This window comes from Octodon degus, unplaced genomic scaffold (genome assembly GCF_000260255.1).
Source record: "Octodon degus isolate 3935 unplaced genomic scaffold, OctDeg1.0 scaffold00060, whole genome shotgun sequence".
In the NCBI taxonomy this organism is placed as follows: Eukaryota; Metazoa; Chordata; class Mammalia; order Rodentia; family Octodontidae; genus Octodon; species Octodon degus.
The window spans coordinates 1108972-1126015 of record NW_004524636.1 but is presented as its reverse complement, the minus strand read 5'-3'; the positions used below and the strand labels follow the sequence as shown (position 1 = coordinate 1126015).

At 52.2% G+C, this 17044-nt stretch overlaps 3 protein-coding genes across 4 annotated transcripts; 1 reads left to right on the top strand and 2 right to left on the bottom strand.

The window, feature by feature from the left end:
• Window positions 1–2930: 2930 nt before the first annotated feature.
• Window positions 2931–4131, bottom strand: Tmem239 (transmembrane protein 239). Of its 2 annotated transcripts, none has more exons than XM_023718644.1 (2): window positions 3982–4131; window positions 2931–3453 (listed from the first exon to the last, which is right to left on the bottom strand). In XM_023718644.1, the coding sequence occupies exon 2, from the start codon at window positions 3437–3439 to the stop codon at window positions 2984–2986; it is 456 nt and encodes a 151-aa protein (XP_023574412.1). In that variant the 5' UTR covers window positions 3440–3453; window positions 3982–4131; the 3' UTR covers window positions 2931–2983. The 2 variants fall into 2 exon arrangements, with proteins under 2 accessions (XP_023574412.1, XP_004634300.1); XM_004634243.2 differs by lacking the exon at window positions 3982–4131 and adding an exon at window positions 3582–3664.
• Window positions 4132–4137: 6 nt separating this feature from the next.
• Window positions 4138–8972, bottom strand: CUNH20orf141 (chromosome unknown C20orf141 homolog). Its single transcript, XM_004634316.2, has 4 exons — window positions 8951–8972; window positions 8587–8669; window positions 4476–4606; window positions 4138–4403 (listed from the first exon to the last, which is right to left on the bottom strand). The coding sequence occupies exons 1-4, from the start codon at window positions 8970–8972 to the stop codon at window positions 4178–4180; spliced, it is 462 nt and encodes a 153-aa protein (XP_004634373.1). The 3' UTR covers window positions 4138–4177.
• Window positions 8973–10407: 1435 nt separating this feature from the next.
• Window positions 10408–16717, top strand: Cpxm1 (carboxypeptidase X, M14 family member 1). Its single transcript, XM_004634241.2, has 14 exons — window positions 10408–10605; window positions 11949–12110; window positions 12297–12406; window positions 12528–12667; window positions 12773–12863; window positions 13339–13489; window positions 13586–13674; window positions 13970–14093; window positions 14175–14371; window positions 14455–14634; window positions 14731–15028; window positions 15197–15336; window positions 16151–16253; window positions 16347–16717. Exons 1-14 carry the CDS (start codon window positions 10437–10439, stop codon window positions 16586–16588), a joined length of 2196 nt encoding a protein of 731 aa, XP_004634298.1. The 5' UTR covers window positions 10408–10436; the 3' UTR covers window positions 16589–16717.
• The last annotated feature ends 327 nt before the right edge of the window (window positions 16718–17044 follow it).

The following is a 17044-nucleotide window of genomic DNA, read 5'->3' as shown; positions in this document are numbered from 1 at the left end:
GCCCTATTCAGTGCTTCTCAAGCGCTGGGGTACACGCGTATCACACAGGCTCTGACTCTGATGCAGCAGCATTTCATGGGTTCTTAGGCGCTGCATTTCTTCTGTTTTCTCTTCTCCTCCTCCTCCACCTTTTCCACCTTTTTCTCCTTTCTGCTTTTGTTGTTTTTGAGACAGGATTTTTCTCTGTATCCCAGGCTGGCCTGGAATTTGGTGTGTAGCCCAGGCTGATCTCAGACTTGTACTCTTTCTGCCTTAGCCTTTCAAAGTGCTGGGAATACAAACAAGTCTGTGCCACCACATCTGGATGAGACTGCATTTCTAAACAGGTCCCTGAGGATGTCTACACTGCTGGTTCTGGGACCATATGTAGAGGAGGAAGGACCACACAGACCTCTACTTTCCAGTCTGGCTGTACCATCCCCTACCCTACACAGGAGCAGCAGGAGGGGACAAGGTACTTATTTACATATGGGAAGGCAGCTTCTTCCTGCTCTTACCTATACCCTGTCCCCTAGTGCATATGGACTTGGCCTAAATTTCCTTTCTCCCTTGATAGGAATGACCCTAAGTCTCCAGAGTGATAGCCAGGCATGGTCAAGTCATTGAAGGACCCTCACCAGCTAGCTACCCTGGTCTCCGTCCACCACATAAGCCTTAGTACCCAAGCCATCTATACAGATTTGACTCCCAATCTGCCTAGGCCTGGGTCTAATCAGGAGTTCTAAGAATAAGGGTAGCCGTAGTCTTCAATAGCCATAGGCTATTGTCCTTCTCCAGCCCCCATGACTTTCCCTTTAGTAGCCTGTTACGAGGACTGGGATTCAGATAGCCTGGCCTTGGTGGCCTGCCGGTTAGCTCAGTTGTTTAAGCGCCTACTTATGCAAACACAGTCAGGCTTCAGGCTCAGGATACCCAGCTCCACATGCCTTACCAGACCCTCCCTTCAGGCAGCCTGACCCAGCCAAAAATTAAAAAAAAATTTTTTTAAAAATCCCTTCTCAACAGATAGCCTTGCCTTGCCCCCTAAAGAGTGGCTAAACTAAGTCTGATTTCTCATCTCTAAACTAGGATAGTTAGACTGTAATTTGTGGAGATAGTATCAGTCCAGGAACCTCGCCTGCATGAAGGATCCCCACAGAAACCAGACAGGTGGCCTTGTCTTTGTTTTACTCATAAGGAAAATGTCAGGAAGAATTGCCCAATAAGATCAGGGAGCTAGAAGGTGACAGTGCTGGGTTCAGACTGAACCCCAGAAAATATACCATGTTAAACATAAAGCTATAGCACCTCCATGCCCTAGCTTGCCTTCACTACCAGAACATATTTCAGGGAGAACTACAAGGCAACAGGAAAGGAAGACTCACCCTGGTGTCAGGCACTGAAGTTGAAGTTATCCGAGTGTTTTGGCAAAAATGAACCATGGTTCTAAAAACTGGTTCTAGGGCCTATGTATTTAGGTGGTTGGAGAAAGGGCCCTTTGGTCAGGAACTTCAGAAGCAAGAACTTTGGAATTAAATACAAAGTGAGAGTCAGGAGCAGGCAGGAGTTGGGGAGGATCAGGGATTAGGTGGGGACAGACAGGAATGGATGGGGGCCAGGCCAGAAGGGTGGACCCTAGCTGTGGATAAATTGTCTATCATACATTTTACTTGGTAATAACTGATCATTCGATGTTTTGTTTGGAGGAGTCATCAGATGTGCAAATGGAAGCCGGGTGTGGCGATGCATGCCTGTAATCCCAGCACCACAGAAGAAGTATTGCTGCAAGTTTGAGTCCAGCCTGGGGTGTAAAGTGAGTTGAAGACCAGCCTGAATTGCATAGTGAAATCCTATCTCAAAAAGAAAAAAAAAGTGCAATGGGCAGAATCTGGAGTGCCAGAGAGATGCCACCTTCCAAAGCCCTTCTGGGCTATGAGCAGCTCATTGAGATGCTTTTGGAAATCCCTGGGCTGGGCCTTTCCTGCTCACACAGCTGTGCAAGTATGTCCTGGCACCTGGCCTCGGCCCCAAGGATTTCGCAATCAGAAGAGTTCAGCATGTGCACGTTTTGAAATTTCATGACGCGAGACCTTTCACATATTGTCCACTGCATTCACCCTCTGCTGTTTTAGGGCCAACATTCTGTTTCTGGGAAACTTCCTGCTGTTTATTGGCTTTCTGGGTAAAGAGACCTTTGATTCTAGAGAATATTCTTAGAGTTCAAATCAACATCTTAACAGTCTTTCTGGCCTTCACAAAGTACTCTGCAAATAGATATTGCCTTTCATTCCCAGTAACCGTGTGACAATGTAGGAACCCACCTAACACTGCAGTTTAAAAGAATGAATTGGCCAAGGCCATACATTGCATAAATGGCTGAAATAGGGTTTGTATGTTTTTCCATAAAAGACATGGGGACTGAGTAGACAGGGGCTAAGGGTATAGCTTAATGTTGGAGCATACTGTGTGCATGGCCAAGACTTTGAGCTTGTGCACGCGCACGCACACACACACACACACACACACACGCGCGCGCACTGTGGTTGTTCTATTTACCAGCTTGGGGTTGTGAACTGAGGCAGGAGGCAGAACATTCAGGGAAGAGAGATGTCTGAGTAGAAAGGTCAGGATGTAAGTGAGGTGTGGTTTCCAGGGCTTTTGATCAGTGTTCCCCAGAAGGTTTCTGTCACTTTTCAGAACCATGGTCTTCCTGGGAGTGGAAAGTGGGTTGGTGGGAGGAAGGGCAAGTCCAGGAATGCTGGGGAATTTGAAGCTGAGACAGTTGGGTCGCTGTCACAAGAAGACACTGCCATCTGTCCTATCCCCTCAAAGCCCTTGGCCCCTCACACCAGGTACCTGTAGCATCAGCTTGAGAAAGGTTCCCAAGAGGAGGTCAGAAGTGTACTCCACAACTTGAGGTGGGGGTCCCACTGCCTTCCCTCCCTCCGGGTTCAGGCCTTGGTCCAGGGCTCAACAGACAACAGGCAGCAGGATGCGGTTGCTTCTATTCATTCAAGTCCCGAGCATAGTCTGGGTGGTTCATGGAGGTCAGGAGGCCCACTAGGCTCAGCAGCGTGGAGAAGAGCAGCAGGAAGGAAGCAGTGAAGAGCAGGGCGGGCAGGGCGCTGAGCACCAGCAGCAGGACAGCTGGCAGCAGATGGTGCCACGCTGCAGCCACCACGGGCCACAGGGAGCTCAGCAGGTGGGAGCCAGTGGTGAAGAGTGCATGGCACAGCATGAGGGCCAGCAGCAGGTAGAGGACCCCCTCCAGGCTCCATAGCACCCGCTGCAGTGGCTGCCTCCAGCTAGTTGTGGCCCACCACTGGGCCCAGCTCTGGGGCACACGACGAGCACACCAGCGCATCCAGGCCTGCCGGGTGAGCCAGGCTGACCAGGGGACCGCCCGCTGAGGCCCCTCTCCAGCCCCGCTGTCATCCGTCTCCATTCTGGACTGCTGCATCGTGGTGGGTGCACCTGCGAACAGGCCCAGGCCAGCTGCAGGAGCAGACCCAGAAATTCCTGGAACCTCAGAACAGGGGTCTGGGGTCTGAAGGGCACCAGGCTGGGCAAAGTGGGGCTTTGCACTGGGGTTCAGGACTTACCTCTGGGTGGAGCTGCCTAAGTCATGTTTTTTCCTGCTGTGCCCTGCACTGCCTGGCAGCTGGATCTGAGCTACCACTCTTACTCACCCCGTCCCTCCCCAGAGGAGCTCCATTGTGACCCGGGCCAGGGTGGGGTTCAGAGGAGAGAGAAGCTACTGCTCCCCTGAGGCTCCTGACTTCCTTTCCATGGGCCCTGCAGGTTGGGCAAGGGACCCTGAGGAGCCCCACAGGTGTTTCTCATGCTTTCTTATGGGAAATACCTCTCCCATCCCTGTCCATTCTTTAATACTGATTCCAGCCCCACCCTACTTTTACAAGTCTTTCTCTCCAAATTCTTGCTTTCCAAGACCAGAATGGCTGCCCCTAACATGCAGCCTATGGGATGGCTGCCACATCTTACCTTGGGCTCTCTACCTTGTATGCTGCCTTCTTTTGCTACTCCAAGTCTCAGATCCAGGTTTTTCACTATCATACTATGAAGCCAGAGGTCCCCTGAGGTTCAGGCCTGCCCAGCCCAGGATGAAGGAAAAGAGGCCAGGTTGAGGAAGTAGGATGACCAGTGTATTGGGGGCTGGCATTGATGCCTTGGGAGAAATTCAGGCCCACGGATGCAGGCAGAAAGCCAGGCCCAACAGGGCTAGAAGCATGCTGTGGGTTCCCAAGAACAGCCCCAGGCCCAGGAGCAGCAGGAGCAGTATGTTCTGGAGGCTGGGGTGACCTGTTGGCAAGAGAGGAGCTGCCTGCTGTCCTGGACCCTCACCAGCTCCCTGACTCTGTCCCCTTGTGAGGTGTCTGTGCTGTTGCACGGTGGGACCTAAAGGCCTGTAGCGGAGAAAGAGAGGATGGCATCTGGGCTTGTGGCACTGCCCACCTGCCAGGCTGCTGCCCACTTACCTGTGGAGCATGTCAAAGGTGAGGAAGCTGAGCAGCAACAGCAGCAGCAGAGCTGGTCCGGCCATGGTAAATACTGCTCTGGTTGTCAGCCTAAGTGCTGCCAGCCCTATGACACTGTCCAGGAGCTGGGCCTGGTTTGATACTCAGGGGTGCACTGACCTACCAATCCCGCCACAGTACCAGGGCCCTGGGAGGGAGGAAGATTGGATCTGCAAGGACTTTCAATCTGAATAAACAGAACAAGGTCATGGAGGAATATGGAGATGATATGATAGAAAGTCACCTTAGTTGTGGAAGAGGGGCAGGGTGGGGAAGATGGGACCCTGGCAGACACCAGAGAATGAGCTATGAGGGTGGGAACTGGGACCTTTGGGAATCTCTCCCTCCCTACATGCTCACCCTCCAACCCCTTCCCACTTCCTCCCCCTTTGGTCAGTTGTTCTGGGATTGAACATCTGGAGCATTGTGATCTCTTGACAGGTAGGACCCTAGGGGAGTTAGGGGCTACAGCTGGTCTGGCTATATAGATACCTGGGTCAGTGTAGGGCCTAGCGGGCAAGTTAGTGATATCTGAGAACAAAAAGCTTTTGCTAATTTTCTGCTCTAGGGCTCTCCCTTGGGACTCTGGGTTGTCAGGAAGGCATTTTAAAGTCATCACTACTTAGGCTGCTGTCCAAGGGAACAGTGACTGCTTTTTTCTTCCTGTGGGTTTCCAGAGCCATGTGCCCATGAGTCATTCAACCCTTGTGTCCCCATCATTCTTCTCTGAAAGTGGGGTGATGCCTATGGACTCTGGGAGGAAGTGGCTGCAGGCTGCAGCCTTGGAATGCAGAGGTGGCTCTGCCAAGGTACTTGAGGCTTTCTGGGGCTGGGCTCTCACATGACCTTCCAGGTGGAGAAAAGACAGGGGGTGCTGTCGAGGTGTTCTAAGCATCAGTTTGTGGGAGGTGTTCTGGTGCTGGAGTTTCAGAAATGGAATAAATGTCATGCCCAGACTCCATGCAGGCTCAGTGTGCCTGGGAGGCGGGGCCAGCATGGCATGTGGTACCTGGATCGAATCCAGTCCCTGTGCTTGCCTAAGCAGCCACTTAGTTTGCTGAGCTATCTTGCTGGCCATGATCGAGCTTTATTGGGATGCAAAGGGAAAAATGAATGAGTACCTGGGTGTGTGTGTGTGCATGTAAGTAGGTAGATTGGTGGGTAAGAGAGCTTAATACTTTCATAGCAGAAAATCCACAGATAACATCAGAATAGAAAAATCAAGAACTAGCCACAGAAGCATAGAGATAAACACAAGGAAAAGTAACAAAAAATGATTAAAAGTGATTGTTTTGGGAATAGAGAAGCACAGAGAAGAGCCTTCTATTACACACCTACATGTGATTTAAACTAAATTGTATTTTTTTAAAACAATACAGCTTAGTCAATTTATTTATTTTTTTGCGGTACCAGGGATTGAACCCAGGATCTTGTGCTTGCCAGGCAAGCCCTTATTCCACTGAGCTATATCCCCAGCCCTAAACTACATTGTATTTTGAAAAAGATGATTTAGTTATAAAAGTAAATTGTATAAGTCATACTATATGGAGATCAGGAATAAACTCTCCCAGAATGAATGAAAGATCAATTTCTTATTGCTATGTGGATATATTTTATGTGATTTAAGATAAAAATTAGAGGGAAAGCATCAAGCACTATTAATCTCAGGAAGTTGTGAATCTCATGCATTTTTTATGGATGTGCTCTAAACCTCTAAGTAGCGTTTCTCAGTCTTTAGTATGCATAGGAATCTCTTGGGATTGAATCCTCTGTGAATATTGTTAAATTGCAGATTCTGATGTAAAGTTTCTGAATTTCTAACAGGTTCTCAGGAAATACCAGTGCTGCTGATCCTTGGCTATGCTTTGGGAATGAGACTGTCCGAGACATTGATGTGTACAGAAGGGGCAGTACTGGAATAGTGGTGAGGGGAAGGTGTGTGTGTGTGTGTGTGTGTGTGTGTGTGTCCATCAGTCTTGTCTGTATCCAAAGGGGAATAACTGGTAGGGAATGAGTTCTGCCTTAGCACCAGGAACAGGAAACGGGGAGTAACAGACAGTAGATCTATCCCTTTATTATTTTTGTAGCGAGACACATAGCTTTACCTTGATATGTTTTGGCCTACCTAACTATGTGGGAGGAAGAGGAATGTGCTAAGCTGTTTTCCATACCTTTCATTCATCTGATTAATCTAAGAGATGCCTGGGACCATACGTTATCTCACTTCATATGCAACCCTAGAATGAAGATATGGTTCCAATTTTGCAGATGAGGAAACTGAATCTCTGAGAAGCAAAACTACTGTCTACGGATATCCAGGCAAAATTAACAGTATAAGTGAGATATGACATTAAACCTGGGTGGCACCAAAGTCATCTATCCTCCTTACCCTCAGCAATATGACCATACCAGGAAGGCAGCAGAAGATGCCCAGCCCATTTCTTTTCTCTTTCTTTCCTTTCCTTTTCTTTCTTTCTTTCTTTCTTTCTTTCTTTCTTTCTTTCTTTCTTTCTTTCTTTCTTTCTTTCTGTATTTAGGACAGGGTATACAGGGTCTCATTGCATGGATTGGACTCATAGTGATTCTCCTGTTTATAGCCTCCCAAATGCTGGGATTACAGGCACACGCCACCACATCCAGTCTCAATTGCTGTCTCAGCACACCCCAGGGCCAGGGTCAGCACGGCAAGCCTGGGGATTGAATCCCCGGCCCCTGCGTCTGCCTAAGCAGGTGCTTTAATCCCCTGAGCTATTTGGCCGATCCTCTCTGCCAAGCTAGAGTCCTGCTAAGTCTTCTTTAGTTGTGCTTTGCAACACATACAATGACACCATGAAAGCTCTTTCACCCAGCTCTTAGAGATAAAGATCTGGGTACTGGGCATAAGACTACTACTCTGCCCCTGAAGACACCACCTCCAGAACCTGTTCTCGGGCTTCCCTAGGTAAGCAGTGGCAAGGAACAAAGGCATCAGGTGAGCTGGGCGTGTAGAAAGGTGAGAAAGTAGTGAGTGGCTGTGGGGGGCAGAGAGGAATAGGAAGGACCTGAGAATTGCAACAGGGAAAGGCCAGGGGTTCAGAGTGCTGAGAAAGGGGTAGATTTGGCACAGCAGACAAAGTGGTACTAGCATCACATAGATCTAACCCATAAGTGACTGGCAGGATAGAGCCAGTTATCCCAGTCTCTTTAGGAGTAGGTCTTTTGATTGATTGAGATAAGGTTTCACTGTACAGTTTGGACTGGCCTAGAATTATTTGGTCCAGGCTGGCCTGGAAGTTTGGATCTTTTTTAGTTCATGGCTCATAATATTCTTTTGCAAAACTTGGCATTTGTTGGGAGAATCAGCTTCCTTGAAAGCCTGCTTGCTCCCTTCAGTTATGAATATATAACACATACATTTTTTATTTTTTTTTACTTTTATTTATTTTTTTAACATTTTTTTTTAAGTGCTGACCAGGGACCACATGCTACTATATGTCCCAAGGTACAGGTATAACCACATGGGTGCAAAGGCTCTTCAGGAGGTATCCTGTGGGGGCTGGGAAGATAGCTCAGTAGACTAAGTGCTTGCCTGGCAAGCGCAAGAGCCTGAGTTCAATCCCCAGTTCTGAAAAAAAGAAAAAAGAAAAAGAAAAAAGGAGGTGTCCTGGCTTTCTCCTCCTGCTGCTGCTGGTGGTGGTGGCTAGTGGTCTCAGGCAATAAACGGCAATTAAAATAAGGTAATCTCAGACAGTGTTGAGTGTTTTGAAAATAGTAATAAACGGTGAGAGACCATATAGTTAAGAGGGTAGAATTTAGAGTGGTCACAGACAGGCTTTGGGAACATTTGACACTGAAATAATCTAAACAATAAAAATGCAGACTTGGTGAACTATTACTGCAAAGATCTAGAGGCATGATTGTTACAGGATAGTGTATTCCTGGGGACTAAGAATTCCAAGGGAATTCTTTCCAGGTGGTATCCTGAACAAAGAATTGGACAAGACACACAGAAAAGATAGCAGGATGTGCATTTACTAAAGGTGGAAAAGGAGGACTCTGTGCAGAGGGAGAGCAGACTGGTGAACAGACTCACAGAAGCCATGAGGACAAGGGGTCTTTTGCATCCCAAATAGCAGAGGGCTGCACACTGGGGGAACAGCTTGAATACCAGTGTGACTGCAAGGAGAGGAGGCAGGGGAAATCACTTGCCTGGATGGGTGGGAAAGGTGGGAGTGGAAAGGAACTTGGTACAGTGAGCCTGCTGGGACCTAAGCAGAAGGAACTGACTCCATGTGGCTGTTGTATGTAGGACTTTGGAGGGGTGGAAGCCGCAAGAGATGGACAGCCTGTCATTTGTACATTCACCTCACACTGTCAGGGAAACTTAAATGGGGTTGGAGGCCAGAGACAGGGAAGTGGACATGGTGACTGGACAATGGCTAGGCAGTCCTGGGTACCTGTCTGGACCTGGCTTCCCATGTCGGGAAGCTGGGAAGCTCAGCCTGACACTCCTCTCCTGCCTCTCCCTGTGTCATTTGCCCAGGGCTCCCTGTGCACTGGGCCTGGCAGTGCTGTCTAGACAGAGACCTGGTCCTCCCACAGCTGGTTAGTAACTTCTGGGTCTTTCTAGCCCTCTGGCTCATGTGCACAGTGGGTGGACCAGAGGCCCCCTGGGCTCCAGGACTTACAACTTGGGGTCCTCAATACCAGGGGTGAGTCTCAGTTTCAGGAGCACAGTACAGTATTTCTTTCCATGGATCATGTGAGCTTGGGCCACCACAATGATGCAGACAAGGGTGATTCTGGGAAACAAAGTGTTTATATAGATAATAGCCCTGACCCAAATGCTCAAGGACTCGGACACTCCAGAAGCTTCCCTCGTACTCCTGGGCATTGCTTCTGGTGGGGATGGCAACAAGGTGAAGCACTGGCCAAAAGCCGCACTGCGGAAAGTTCTGTTTTTGTTTCCTTTATGAAAGGCCACTCTGGCGTTCTGGATTCAAAGGGGGCCCAGTATGGAGGATGGGAATGATCCTGTGCTCTGTAATGCCTTGTGCAGGGGTGAACAGTGAGACCCAAGGCTGCAGACCCTGGTCGGAGGGGTGCAGAAAGGGAAAAAGATAGAGGGAGGAGGGCGGGGCCCGCACCAGCCTCGGTCCCTCCATCCCTGCTCCAGCCCACTGGGTATCTGCTCTGGCTGTTTCTTCCTGAGTTATGTAAGTCCGGAACGTGGCAGCTAGGCGAGCAAAGGAGTGGGGGGGGAGGGGAATGAGAGGAGAGGCGGGACTGGGGTGGGTGTGGGGTGGTGATGGGAAGCGCCGCCTTCGCCTTCGCTTGGGCCTCTTGTGTTCTTGCCCAGGGATTTCTTCCTTTTCCAAGGATTCCACCCCCTCACTCCGCCCTCTCTGCAGCCTCAGTTTCCCCCTCCTTTCTCCCTTTTGTCTCATCCACCCTGGCAGGGAGCCTGTGGCTCTAGGTGGATTTCCTCCTTGGGTTGTAGTTTCTTCCCCCAAAGTTCTCACCTTTTCTACCGTGGCCAAATCAATAAGATGCCCCGCGCCTCAGTTTACCAGATTGTAAAACGAAGTTTGGTTGAAAGACCCTGTGTAAAACTCCTGGCACCGTGTATGGTACCAAGTAGGTGCCTACTGGGGGACGGCGCCTCGCCGCTGTGAAGGGCGGCTCCGGGGCGAGGCTGGCGCGAGAGAGGAAGGGGCCAAAGACCCACGCCGCCCGCACCACTGGGGTCTGTGAGCCGCCCTCGGGTCTGTAAGGGATCAGGCGTCCCTGCTCCAGCTCGGAGGTCCGAGGCGGGCAAGGTCTGTGGGCGGGCTGGAGCGGCGGGGGGCGGGGGCGAGGGCGGGCAGGAAGGGGCGGGGGGCTCCGGAGCAGCTGCAGGAAGCGCAAACCCACCCAGCAGACCCGAGCTCTCCCGCGCTCGCCATGTGGGCTCCGCTGCTCACCCTGGCTGCCCTCGCGCCCGCCGTCGGCCTGGGTCTGGGGGCTCCCAGTGCCTGGGAGCTGGACCTGGCACGGCCCGCGACCACCGCAGCCCTGGGCTCCACCCTGGCCCCGCGTAGCAGCCCTGCACTGCAGCCCGTGAAGGCGAACGGTGAGCTTCCCTCAACCGTGCCGGCGCCCGCTCCGCTGCACGCAGACACACACACAGACGGGCACACACAGAGACCTGGACACACACGGGCACACAGACACACACGGGCGCGCACACACGAGCACAGACATAGACACAGAGATACACAGACTCACATATACACATACACGGGCATACACAGAGACACGGGCACACACAGGCGTGCACACAGAGACATGCATACACAGGCACACATACAGACACTGAAGCACACACAGGTGTGCACACATGGGTGCAAACAGACATGGACGCATACACAGGGACACATACAGACACTGAGGCGCACACACACAGATGCAAAGGCACACACTCATGCGCACACATAAGAGCTCCTGGCTGTGCAATAATTGCTGATTCAGCAGCCCCAGTCTGTCTGGATCCAGTCATTAGTCCCTGGACAGGTGCCAGAGGGATGCAGGCTCTTCTAGCCCCAAACCTTTCCTTTCCACAGATGAAAAAACTGAGGCCAGAGCCTGAGGAGGGCAGAAAGTGGCACAGAGACATTCAGGAAGGGGCACAGAGGGGCCAGGGAGACAGCTCAGTACAATAAGCGCTTGCATGGTAAGCGCAAGGGCCTGAGTTCAATCCTCAGTTCCACCAAAAAAAGAATGGGGCACAGAGCAAGCCTGTGTATACTCTCAGGGCAAGGTTGGGAGGGAGAGAGAGGCACTTTGCTGGGGATGCAGCCAGTAGGAACAGGGGTCCTGGAGGGAAGAGATGGAGGCTTTTGGAGAAAGCCAAGGGGAGGCAGTCAGGGGCTTCAAGGGAAGCAAGTGGACCTGGATCCTGAAGAGGGACTGAGTCAGGACCAGACAGGGGAACCAGGAGGGGAACAGTATGTGCAAAGGTACAGGGGCACCACACACCAGCATGCACCATGTTCTAGAGCGTGCGTGCGAAGGGATCTGGCCACACTGGCTTGTGCAAGACTGTGTGGGAGGGTGAGTGAGCTGCAGCCCTGCAAGCCTCCAGGCCAAAATGGAGTTGAGGACGGGAAACCTCAGCTCAGCACAGGGGATCTGGGCATGAGCTTTAGTCTGGAGCTCAGTGAGGCGCTTTGCAGAAGGTACAACCAAGTGGTGGATGACAGGGGAGGGAGCTACCAGTTTCTAGAGGTTGGATGTGAGTGTCCACTGGGTCTGAAGGTTTGAGGTCTGGCTGGCCATCAGTGTGAGGTGCCAAGGAATGTTCGGTCCAAACTGAGGACTTCAGTACCTGCGTGCCTCCCTGGCCTGGCAGACCTTTCCATCCAGGGTTTCATGGCATGCCTCCCTCTCTCGGGGCTGTCCCTTGCTGGACTCTAGGAACCTCAAAACAGCACACCTGGATTCGAGTCACCCGGAAGAAAAAGGTCATTTTGAAGAAGCGGAAGAAACTAATTAGTTCCAGTTCCTCTGTGACTTCTAAGCCTTTGGTGACCACCAGCCCCCCAGGGACCCTCAGCCTCCTTGAGAAACAGGAACCAGGTACTCCTTCTGCAGGGCCCTGCCTGTGCTTGTGGCTTCTGGGGCACTTAGCGGTGTAGCTCTTGCCCTCCTGGTCCTAGGCATGCCCCCTGCCTGCCCAGGACTCCAACAAGCTCAGGCTCAACTTCTCGCCTGCTCAGATTACTCTTTCTCTGGTCCTGTCTCACTGCTTGGCCCCCACCCCAGGCTGTCCACCTTTGGGCTTGGAGTCCCTCCAAGTTTCAGATAGCCAGCTTGAGGCTTCCAGCAGCCAGTCTTTTGGTCTGGGACCACACCGAGGACGGCTCAACATCCAGGTAGTCAACTCTGGCCCTAAGGGGGGTAGCAGAGGAGCCCCTGGGACCTTTTCCCCAGGCCCCTGTCTTAGCTGCCGCTCTCTGTCTGCCTGGGCCTGATCGCCATGCCCTGTGCCCACAGTCAGGCCTGGAGGATGGTGATCTGTATGATGGGGCCTGGTGTGCTGAGCAGCAGGACATGGAGCCATGGCTTCAGGTGGATGCTAAGAAACCCACCCGCTTCTCGGGCATTGTCACACAGGGCAGGAACTCTGTTTGGAGGTGAGGCAGGCAAGCCCTTGGCCAGAAGTTGTGGGTGGAAATAGGAGGGCTGCAGTGGGACGCAGGGTCATAGGGGGGCACCGATGCGCTCACCTTTCCTGCTAGGTATGACTGGGTCACATCATATAAGGTCCAGTTCAGCAATGACAGTCAGACCTGGTGGTGGAGTCGGAATCACAGCAGTGGGAAGGATGCAGTGAGTCCCCCTGTGGTCCCTCTGTGGCTGGGCTGTATGCTTGGAGTTGGGCACCAGGGTGCTTAATCTAGCTGGGGTTTCTCTGAGAATAAGAAAACTTGAATATGGGGTGCATCCTGCCTCTGGAACACCCCTTCTGGCCATTGACTTCTGCCTTGAGTCATTTATGGTTTTGGCTTCTCCACCTCAGAACTCCTAACACCCACCTACAATACAGGTCCTAGCCAGTTTTAGGACAGGCTTTTCCCAAGTCACATGGCCATGTTGGTCTAATGAGCTGTGCCCAAGCTAACATAGCTGCCTAGGGCTGCACATAGGCACAGGCTGTGGACAAGGAGTCTGTGTTTTACACAGAGTACAGGTCCAGCTGAGCCCCCGGGCAAGGTTAGCCTTGAGCTCACTGAGTTCATCCCCTGGATCCAGAGCCAGGCTGGGCTTTGCTAAATAGCTTTAGCAAAGAACTTGATACCCCCAGGTATTTCCTGCCAATTCTGACCCAGAAACCCCAGTGCTGAACCTCCTGCCAGAGTCCCAAGTGGCCCGCTTCATTCGGCTGCTGCCCCAGACCTGGCTAGAGGGAGGCTCCTCTTGCCTGCGAGCAGAGATCCTGGGCTGCCCAGCCTCAGGTAGGCAGTGCACAAAGGCTGAATGGGCAGGGCCAGGGTGCGGGCTGCATCCTCCACTGTGAACTCAACCCTTTCCTGTGACTTCTCTCTCTCTAGATACTAATGACCTGTTCCCTGAGGCCCACACACTGGGGTCCTCTGACCCTTTGGACTTCCGGCATCACAATTACAAGGCTATGAGGAAGGTCAGATATAACCCCTATGACTCAGGAAAGAGGGCACAAGCTGCTGTCACTTCACAGATGCCCCCCACTTCTGTCTCCTGTCTCCTCTCCTGTTGACGCCTAAGCTCTACCTCGGTTGCCCTTGCTATGTACCTCCCTTGTTCCACTGCTTCCTTCTGGACTTGCTGCTGCCTTCTTGGATGAGGCCATGATCCCTCCCTTTGTGAGTCACCACTCACACTCACTCTGTGAGTCCTTCCGTAGCCTCACATGGTCTGACCCTTGGGTGTGATCCTCATGCTCCTCCCTTCCCCAGCTGATGAAGCAGGTGAACGAGCAGTGCCCCAACATCACCCGAATCTACAGCATCGGGAAGAGCTACCAGGGCTTGAAGCTCTATGTGATGGAAATGTCAGACCATCCTGGAGAGCATGAGCTTGGTACTGGCAGATGGCATGGAGAGAGGTGGGCACTGGGCAGGCTGTAGATGAGAGCCAGCTGTGAACACTGTGTGTTCCCAGGGGAGCCCGAGGTACGTTACGTGGCTGGCATGCATGGGAATGAGGCCCTGGGGCGAGAGTTGGTTCTGCTCCTGATGCAGTTCTTGTGCCGGGAGTACCTGCGAGGGGACCCACGAGTGACCCGGCTGCTCAGGGAGATGCGCATCCACTTGTTGCCCTCCATGAACCCTGATGGCTATGAGATTGCCTACCGCCGGGTAGGTACTCCGCATGAGGGGTACCCTGACCCTTCTGCCTTGATGTCTAGAGCTGCTTGATTTGAACAGACTTTTCCTGGCAGGGCTCGGAGCTGGTGGGCTGGGCAGAGGGTCGTTGGACCCACCAGAGCATTGACCTTAACCACAACTTTGCTGACCTCAACACACCACTGTGGGATGCAGAGGATGATGGACTAGTGCCACACACTGTCCCCAACCATCACCTGCCACTGCCTACTTACTACACTCTGCCCAATGCAACTGTGAGTTCCCAGGGACGGTGGTGGAGAGCCACCTAGGGGACTGTGGTCATTGTGGCCCATCCCTGGGTCATTGTGGCCCACCTGACCCTTGTCCAGGTGGCTCCTGAAACATGGGCAGTGATCAATTGGATGAAGCGGATCCCCTTTGTGCTGAGTGCCAACCTTCACGGGGGTGAGCTGGTAGTGTCCTATCCATACGACATGACTCGGACCCCGTGGGCTGCACGTGAGCTCACGCCTACACCAGATGATGCTGTCTTTCGGTGGCTCAGCACTGTCTACGCAGGCACTAATCGGGTGATGCAGGACATGGATCGCCGGCCCTGCCACAGCCAGGACTTCTCTTTGCATGGCAATATCATCAATGGGGCTGACTGGCACACAGTCCCTGGGAGTATGTCCTGGGGTGTGGTTGGCCTTGCCCCTGTAAACCACCCTCTTAGGTAGTCTGCTGTTCCATGCAGTGCTCAAAGCAGTTTCCACCCTGAAGTGTCTCCCAGGGCAGGGCTCCAGGAGGGCAGAACTCCCAACCTGCCTTCTGGAGCTCCAGTATCCCCCCCAGGCATGAACGACTTCAGTTATCTGCACACCAACTGCTTTGAGGTCACTGTGGAGCTGTCCTGTGACAAGTTCCCTCATGAACGTGAGCTGCCCCAGGAGTGGGAGAACAACAAAGATGCCCTCCTTCTGTACCTGGAACAGGTCCGTTCCAGTTCCCCTAGTCTCTGGTCCAGCCTGCTGCCACCTGGGGTTATTCACCAACCCAGCTGGCATGAGGTTCCCAAGATGCTACAGACCATATCTGGCATCAGAATATCCTGGGAGGATTTGGGACTAGAAGTGCAATTTTCCAGCAGGGTGGTATCACATGTTAGTGGCACACACCAGGGTAGCCTAAGAGTGGTCCATAGATTGTCTCAGACCTATTAGGAAAGTTTGTCTCAGTAAAGGCATTAGGCATATGTAGGAACTGCCCTAGCAAGAGCTCTTGTGTTCCATAGGAACTCATCTCTGGGACGAGTCTGTAAGAATAGCTTTCTTTAAGAAGATAGCTCAACTGCAGAGCATTACCTACCATATGCAAAGCCCTGGGTTCAGCCCAGTGCCAAGAAAAAAAGGCCAGGTATGGTTGTTCATGCTACTCAGACTGAGGGAAAAGGATCAGAGTTCAAGGCCAGCCTGGGCAGCTGAGGCCCTGTCACAAATAAGTAAACAGTAAAAGAAAGTAAAACATGGGCTGTGGATGTAGCTCAGAACTCCCTGAGTTCAGTGGCCAGTACATTTTTAAAAGCTGGTTTTATAGAAAACCAATGACAATTGTCACAGAACTTGGAGAAAATCTCCCTGCTAGTCTAGATTAAATTTATCAGTCAAAGGAGGGTTTTGCCAGAAGCTTTGCCACCTAGAAACAGTAGACTTACTACTTTAACAGGTTTCAGCGAACATAACTAGAAAGTTAGCTGAAGGTCATGTTCTCAAGCAGAGGGGAAAGGGTTCTGATAACTTTCCCACTTAGGTACGCATGAGCATTGCAGGAGTGGTGCGAGACAAAGACACAGAGGAGGGGATTGCGGACGCTGTCATCGCTGTGGATGGGATCAACCATGATGTGACCACAGGTATGTGAGAAGGGAGAGATGGGGAGGAATCTGAGGGCTTTCCCGCCTGAAGGGGAATGACTGGGTCCTGACTTTGTTCTTCTTTCTCCTCAGCATGGGGTGGGGATTACTGGCGGCTGCTGACCCCAGGGGACTACATGGTGACTGCCAGTGCTGAAGGGTACCACTCAGTAACGCGGAGTTGCCGGGTCACCTTTGAAGAGGGCCCGACCCCCTGCAATTTCCTTCTCACCAAGACCCCCAAACAGAGACTGCGAGAGCTGCTGGCAGCAGGGGCTAAGGTGCCCCCAGACCTTCGGAGGCGGCTGGAGCGGCTGAGGGGAAAGAAGGATTAACAAGTCCCACTGAAGAGAGCCAGGGCCTTGGACAGGCTGGACCTGTCCAGAATTAAAGAGGAAGAGTGGGGAGGGAGGGATACTGTTGAGGAGCAGGCACTCTGGCTCATTAAAGCTCCCTGCCCTCTTCTGTCTTCCTGTTGTCTCTGGGCCTGGTCCTCGCCGGAACAGACAGGCCTCAGCCCACTTCTCCATCCCTGTTATGCACACATTTGCAGTCTTGACTTGTGGAGACACTGTGGAACCCAGGGCTTGCCGAGCAGCTCATTTTCTGCTTATGCACTTCTGCCACAATCACATTCTGCAAGCACCCCCTAGGGCCAGCAGGGAGTCCTGGTTAACTGCCCAGGCCTGCCTCCCAGGGAGTCCTGGATTAATTGGGAGGCTTGCAGAAGGGAAAGATGGTTGCTACAGGAATCACAGGTGGGAAAGGTGGCACAGCAAGTTTGCAGGGAC